The 8,306-nt window shown below is 32.3% G+C and overlaps 1 protein-coding gene across 1 annotated transcript in view; it reads left to right on the top strand.

Annotated features, from left to right (window-relative positions):
• LOC106468882 (UHRF1-binding protein 1-like) overlaps positions 1-8,306 on the top strand; it is a 46,123-nt gene that overhangs the window by 14,173 nt on the left and 23,644 nt on the right. The window contains exons 2-6 of the mRNA XM_022397248.1: positions 1,660-1,768; positions 3,331-3,580; positions 5,823-5,989; positions 7,199-7,385; positions 7,571-7,663. Coding sequence (XP_022252956.1) covers positions 1,660-1,768; positions 3,331-3,580; positions 5,823-5,989; positions 7,199-7,385; positions 7,571-7,663 — 806 coding nt within the window. The remainder of the gene's footprint in view (positions 1-1,659; positions 1,769-3,330; positions 3,581-5,822; positions 5,990-7,198; positions 7,386-7,570; positions 7,664-8,306) is intronic.

Genomic DNA, 8,306 nt, shown 5'->3' on the forward strand with positions numbered 1-8,306 from the left:
ACAGCTATTAACAGTTACTCCTAGTGTCAGATACTGGGGATAGATTACAGTAATAAGTCAGTAATTTTCTGGTACAGTCTGAGTTGTAAGCTAATTGAGTTTTAATGGTGTTGGGAATTTACACCTGCCTACAATTAAGTTTAATTAAACATTATGCATATGTTTTAATACCATGTTATATTTAAGTAAAACATTATTGTATGTATTATCATAATGTCATATCTTCGTAAGTATAATATGTTAATATTAATAATAACTTTCAGAGTCTGGAATACCTTCAAGTTTGAAAAGCAAATAAATGTGAATATGGTATTGCATTATTAAAATGACTGCTGATTTTTTTAAACATGAATAGTAATCATTAAATGTTAAAATGCCAGAATAAGAGTGTCGATAATTCTTAGTTTTAATCTTAACTAATAAAATTCACGAATATAATTTCACTTTGATGTATATTTCTGTTACTTTTCTCACTTATTGAATGATATGTTTACTCGATGGTTTTATGTAGGATCTCTTAAATTGAAGCCTTAAACTTTGTATGTTGTGTGTGAGCTTAGTGCTTCATTTAGTGGAACATACATGGGCTTCAGCCACTGTAACCTACATGTAAGGAAAAATCCTATACTTGTATAGTGGAACACAATTTCACCAAAAGCACATTCAAAATTGCTGTTTTTATTTAGGAAAGCTTGACACAATACAGAGTGTTTTAACAATAGTCACGGAAACAGTTTAGTTTGCTTTTCTTGAATCTCAATCAGCACATTTCTAACTGAAGCTGTTGCTAGCATTGTATGTTCTGGACAGCATTCGTTGATCCTCAAAATATCTGATACACATTTCTTTTGTAATAACCAATTTTGTTGAAAGAGGGAGAAAATCAATGTAATACCAGCTTGTAAGAAAAACAACTTGGCTATTGTAGCTGGGTGATTTAACAAGTTTTAATATAATTGATTACCTGTGAATACTATTTCATTAATTAATGTCACATAAGCTAATTGATTAATCATCAATGTTAATGTTTCTGAATATTATTTTTGATTATTACAACAATCGATTAATAGAAATTACAATTATATTATTGTCATGAAACTAATGAAAATTAGGGTTTCCAGTTGTTACTGTTTTTGAATATTCCGACTATCCAAGTACTATTATGTTTGTTTGTTGTTAAGCACAAAGCTATGTAATGGTCTATCTGTGCTCTGCCTAATTTTAACCTTATTAGTTGTTGTTGTTTTTTACTTCAAATATCTTCAGCTGTGGTGATTAGTGAGGGGGTGAGCACATGATTTGATGTTCAATTCCCATTGCTACCAAACTTTCTTGCCCTGTCTTTTTTACGGCAAAGCTACTAAGGCTATCTGCCAATGACACTAATTTTGAACTGCTGACTAAACAGAAAGCAACTGTTGCCAACTTTTTTTTCCACCTATTTGAACTTCTGACAATAGTTAAGGCAACTGGCTTGAAATTAAAAACTGTTCATTGTTGATAATGCCGTAGAAATAACACTTTCAATTACACTTGAATGATGTTTATTTATCTATTTATAATAATGTAATCATGTACATTTCAGTTCGTGCAGTCACATTTTCTTTTTTTTTCCATACATGTTAGACCTTGAACTTGTTTACCTCTAATTTATTGCAGCTCTGGTGGAAAATATGGATTTTCTGATCGTGTAATTGATGGTATGTCTGTGACTGTGAACTCTGTCATCATCACTTTCAGGTCTCCTGCATTTCAAGCATCGTTTCAGGTGTCTTTTTTTTAAATATAGCTTTAACATTAGTTATATATGTACAATTTAAAACAAATATATTTTTTTATGTACATATATTTTTATTTATATCCTCTGAAGAAAGTTTTTATAGTACTTATAAATATCCTCCTAAGAAAGCAGTTAAAGTATCTTGTGTATATATACACACACACACACACTCTCTCAAGAAAGCCTTTATAGTATTCTATTTATATATAAAACCTTTTACAGTATTTTATTTATTGGAAGAAAGCAGCTTGTAATGTTCCAGGTTTATGAATTGAAAACTCTTAATTTGTTTATTAATAAATTCAAAGTTGAAATTATTATACCTAAACCTTGTCATCCTGGTACCTATAGGTACTGTATATGACTACCTGCACACTTTTCTCATGTTTCACAGTTCCGGTTAACTATATTCGTCCTGGTACCTATAGGTACTGTATATGACTACCTGCACACTTTTCTCGTGTTTGACAGTTTGGGTTAACTATATTCGTCCTTGTACCTGTAGGTACTGTATATGACTACCTGCACACTTTTCTCATGTTTGACAGTTTGGGTTAACTATATTCGTCCTGGTACCTATAGGTACTGTATATGACTACCTGCACACTTTTCTCATGTTTCACAGTTCCGGTTAACTATATTTGTCCTGGTACCTATAGGTACTGTATATGACTACCTGCACACTTTTCTCATGTTTGACAGTTTAGGTTAACTATATTTGTCCTGGTACCTATAGGTACTGTATATGACTACCTGCACACTTTTCTCATGTTTGACAGTTCAGGTTAGCTATATTCGTCCTGGTACCTATAGGCACTGAATATGACTACTTGCACACTTTTCTCATGTTTGACAGTTCGGGTTAACTACATGTGAAATTGCAGGCTTTAACATGTCTTGATTAATGTAGCATATGTTTTTCTTTGGTATTAATTTTGCATGAAAAGTCCAAAGTTGTCACTTTACAATATTTTAAAAAATTAAAATATTTGATAGTTACCTTGTATTCTTAGTGTTCTAGGTACATAATATTGACTGAGATAATTGTGATGTTTATTTATGATGAATTCTACATTGTATGAGTAGTGTAGATAATTATAAGCTTGGGGTGTTTTTGAGAGTAAACATCTCAGTTTGATCATTTTAAAGATGTATATATGTATCTCTCTTTTTCTAGCCAAAAAAAAAGAAATAAACGTGTATAAATGTTACTTATGATGTAGTATGTTAAAAGAAAAATACTAAACCCTAGAACCCGAGCACTTTCAAATGGTGGACCTTTCTTCATCAGGGGCAAAATTTTTCCCCTGGTGAGGAAATATCCACATTTTGAAAGTGCTTGGATTATATGGTTTTATATTTTTGTGTTAAATATTTTCCAAATATCACGAATGTGAAAAGGTATCTTAAAGTACAGAACACGTATATTATGTCTTTTACGTGATATTGAAGTATTTGTTTCGGTATTCTTTGTGATATTTATATACATTACTCTGTTTGCTTATTACCTATACCCACAGCCAAAATATTTAAAATTTTCCTTATGTAAGATTTCCCGACTTCTAGTAGAAAGTAGAACCCCTAGCTGGAAGAAAGAAGACCTCCGACTCACACGCATCAAGCATCCTGAGAAGAGAGAAATTCTGCTTTTCAAACAAATAGAATGGCAAGTCCTTCGAATAGAAGCAAAAGCTGTTGGAAATACTGCACTTTTGGGACATCCAAATGTTACGTTAACTCCACTTCGACTAATCACTAACCAGGCTTGTTGCAGAATTACCGTCAAAAAGAAACTTAACGGTAAAATAGTTTTAGTGTGTTGTTTTATTACCACTGTGATTTTAAACTTTATGTATGGATATATCAATGAATTTTGCTGTAAGTTTCACCTAGCCTTCCAGTGGCTCAGTGCTAAGTCTAAGGGTTCATAATACTAAAAATTAGGTTTTGGTATTCATGATGGGCACAGCACAAATAACCCATTGTGTAGCTTTGTGTTTAACAAGAAACAAAGAAACTGAATTTCTTAATTAAATAACACAAAAGCAAATTTTTTCTACCAATTTCTATTATGGATGTTAATTTTTTTTTTTTAAATAAACAAGAGGGAATCCTCAATAGCCACGTGTGTAATTAGATCTCAAATCGGTTAAAAGATGGAGCTATGAGCTTAAAGTTTGTACTTTAAAAAAACTCGGAGCCATTCTATGAGCCACTATGCCGCGGCTAAAAAATCAACCATTAATAATGTGCACCTATTTTTTTGACATCAATGACTCGTAGTAGAATTAATAGAAACTTGAAAAATACTCCTGAAAATTAGTAGATTTTAATTTTTACTCCAAAGATCTCTTCAAATTTAATAAGTCACTTATGAAAATAAAAAAAGAATGTGTACACTTTATTCTCCTAACAGTTTTTAGGTAGTCAGTGCATGTTGTACTAAAACCAGAATCTTTTGCTAAGTACATGAAATACGAGTATGAGATAACACGTACTACATTCACAGAACTAGATTCAAAGGCATAGTATCAGGGGGCCCTTCTATACGTGGGGCCCTGCACAATTGCCCAGTTTGCCAATAGGTAAGACTGCCTATGGTAATTATATCATTCTCGTCATTTTACTCTAAGCTCTTACTTTATTTTTTAATATTTGAATTGGAGAAATTTTTTCTAATCTACCAGTAACATTGATGTGTTCTTCTCTTAGTTTATTTTGCAAGCTTCCAAATTTTAGTTTCAAGAAAATCACAGTATTTTCATACAAACTGAATATGTTTACTCTATTTTTTAATAAACTTTTCGTTGATATGCCATTCTTATTCTCATGTGTAGCATTCATACTTTACATTACTTTATTGTATACAATGAGAGGTTAAAAAATGATTTTTATGGCAATTTTAAAGCAATATTGAACTTGGAAAGCATAAATGTGCTGAGCAAGTGACTCGTTTCTTTCAAACTTGCTTCTTTTGCTCCTCAAGCCACCCGCAACTAATTGAGCCAGCCCTGAGTTTTCTTATTGTGGGGCCTCATTTACTGAATTCTGCCCGGGGCTCCAGAATGACTAAGATTGCCCGTGATAATTACATATGCTTATTCACTGCCTGCTTCACTTATCACCATTCTTGCTTATGGTACAGATGTATATTTATCCCAAAAGGAACAATATACAAAGAAACCTAGTACCTTAAAACATTTTATACAACATTTTAAAAGTGCAATCATTACATGGATGTGGTCGTAATTTTTAATATCAAAGACCTATACAAGAATGTTCAGAAGTTAAGATTTTTTTTGGCACAAAGAAACAATTTTGTTTACTTAAGCTACAGACATCAGTTAGAACTACATCTGTTTAAAATGTAATCTTGATTTCTTTTAATAATCAAAATTTACTATAAACTTTAGGATACTGTTTATTTGCCAACTTTCTGGCTTGCAACATTTTTAGTGTATTCTCATTTCATAATAACTGACCTAACACAATCAGAGGTGGATCTAACTAATTGAAAGTGTATTCTCATTTCATAATAACTGACCTAACACAATCAGAGGTGGATCTAACTAATTGAAAGTGTATTCTCATTTCATAATAACTGACCTAACACAATCAGTGGTGGATCTAACTAACTGAACAGTTTTTCTTTTTGCCATATAATTACTTTTTTAGTTTCTTTTCAATTCAGGAGTTGTAATGTTTTTAAATGACATAATGTATTAGATAAATGCAAATATTTTATATTCTGTTTAAAAAGTGTATTTCATCAAAATACCACTAGGTGCTTTGCTGAATTTAGAGACTTTGATAAGACATCAGGTATTAGAAACAAAATCTAAGATAAATGTGTAAAATAGAACTGTTTATAATTGTTTTTTTATTACAAAGATCAGCTATTGATTGTTGCTGGAAAAAAAGGTTTTGTGATGTTGAAAGCACAAGTAAAACCATCTGTAAAGAATCGGATGCTGTGTAGTTAACAGTTCTTTTTGTGTCACAAACTTATCTGGATATTCAAGTTTTCTTTCAATCCTTACAGACTGCAGCATTATAGGAACAAGGCTAGTTATGATACTGGATGACTTGTTGTGGGTTCTTACTGATGCTCAATTAATTGCTGCCCTACACTTCATGCAGTCGCTAAAAGACCTAGTCCAACGTGCAACCCAGAGGGCTCAAAAACTAAAGGCTGTGCAGAAGTTGGCAGTAAGTCATGTTCGTGTGAAAAGTATACTTAATGTCTTTCCTAGTTAGTTATTTTACCATGCTGTTATGGGATACGTATAAGATGCTCTCCGAAAATGTGCCAGACCGTGAATTTGAGTATCTGTGGTTCACATCCCATTGCCACAAAAATATGCCCCAAACTTTGGGGTCACAGGTGCATTGGTAAAAGTCAAATTTCACTATTCGAGTAGAAAATCCCAACATTTGTCAGTGGGTGGTGTTGACTAAGGTTCATGGTTTGTGTCTCATTGCTTGACACTTTGTGGCCGTGAAAACATTATAAGTGATGGTCAAGTCTCATTGCTCGATCGAATAGCTGGCCGTGAGCACTGTTGACTAGCCGCCTCCCAGTCTAATCTTAATGTCAAACTTAAAAGATGACTAGTGACTAGTGCAGAGAGTGTTTGTTTAGCTTTGTACAAATTTGTAAGATAAATAAAATTATAAAAATACAGTTTTCTAAAACAGATCTACATGTAGGGTACCATTAAAAGGTGATATACATTTCAAAATTTTGATTTCAGTTAACTGTATTTGTTTTATGGTTTGATCATTTGAATAGATTTATTTAATCACTTTTATTCACACTAATATTGAAGTAGATATATTTAAAAAAATGTCATTATTTTATCTAAGTAAGTGAATTAGATTTTACCTAGACATCGGAGTTTCAAAAATGTACTTGATGGCAAATTTTCTGTATTAATTGATTTTGAAATTTGTTATACACTGTGTTCTCAAATATTATTGAAATTGGGAAATATTCTGTAATTTCATTTAACAATTTACCAATCTGGAAATACTTGGGATCTTTTTTTATTTGGAACTTTTATATAGAATTCAGAAAAATAAAATTTATAATTAAAAAATCTGAAGTGTTGTGTTCCTTTGCTTACCAAGATCATTTTGTCTACTTATTGGTTGTCTGGGCATTGTTTAGCTTAAGTTGCAACATTGTGTACCGTTGGTGGATTGTATGATATATGCCATTAAACTATGTATAGCTTGATCCAATCAGAAGGTGCCATACATTTGTAAGCAACTGAATATCAACATTTATAATGTTAGTTCTATTCTGTATAAATTCATTTTAAATTATCCCTTCTTTCTAAAACCCTTAACGTGGTACTTTAGATGAGTTACTCTCTCTCTCTCGCCTACTGAACGTTCATGACATTTTTGACCTAGTCCCAAAGTGATGCTGTGCTTCAGAGCCAGGCTCAGTCTCAGTACACAGTGAAACCAAAAGCTGATGTAAGCCAAGCGGTCACACCGTTGACACGCCTCTTTAATCACTACGATGTGATCGAGACATCCTGTCATCTCTATTCAGGAATGATCGAACTCCACTTGTGTGATGACTTGGATCCAAAGGGTAATACTTGTATTTTATATTCTAACTAAAATGCATTTAACACAGAGTACTAGAATAAAAGACATTCATCAATATGTAGGTGAAAGAGTTTGAATCTTTTATTTTTTGATGTTATCTTGTTTCAGTTTATTACAGGACTCTGTGATATAAGCAGACAAGATATACTACATTTGTTTATTTTACAGGACGATCAGGATGTGAAAACCTAAAGAATGGTGGTGCTCTTCAGATCTCTCTTCAAAAATTAGTGATTGATTATTATCCTTATCACTGTGCAAGTAAGTCGTAACAATTTTATCATCATTATTAAAGGACTCATTAAGTTCTCATGCTGTGTTCCTGACATCTTCTGTCTTCTTTTCATCGTGAGCATTGCTGAATAAACACAGATAAAACCATCTAAACCTCCTGTATTGCATGATCAGATTGGTGTTTATCCAATGATATTAATTTCATCAGTTACTGCTAGTGTGACCCAAAAGACTTGGGTCCAAGCCCCTATTAAAAAAACCCGTCTACATCTTGAGGTACAGTAAGCTTTCGCTCGGTCCTTGAGGCTCCTTTATTAAACAGTTTAATGTTGTGATTAGCTTTACAGTAGAAATATTTTTTTAAAGGAACTAAAACTGCTACATTTCACCCCAAAAGAGCAGATCATCTTCGGGCAAGTAGGGTTAACATTAAACTAGGATGCGTTTTTGGATTGATTTGCTCTGTTTTTGTTTTGTGTATTTGTTTTACGAGTGAGGATGTTGTGATATTTGGAATGGAAATTTTCTTAAACTTGAGACTTATTCATTTGGGTAATAGAACAGTTGTATATAGTGGGTTTAATTGCTTAAAAAATACGTTTTCACTGTAAAGCTGAACCAATAATTAAATTTATTGACTCAGTGGGAATTCTTATCCATTAATAATAAT

The sequence above is a fragment of the Limulus polyphemus genome, unplaced genomic scaffold (genome assembly GCF_000517525.1).
Source record: "Limulus polyphemus unplaced genomic scaffold, Limulus_polyphemus-2.1.2 Scaffold3203, whole genome shotgun sequence".
Taxonomy (NCBI): domain Eukaryota; kingdom Metazoa; phylum Arthropoda; class Merostomata; order Xiphosura; family Limulidae; genus Limulus; species Limulus polyphemus.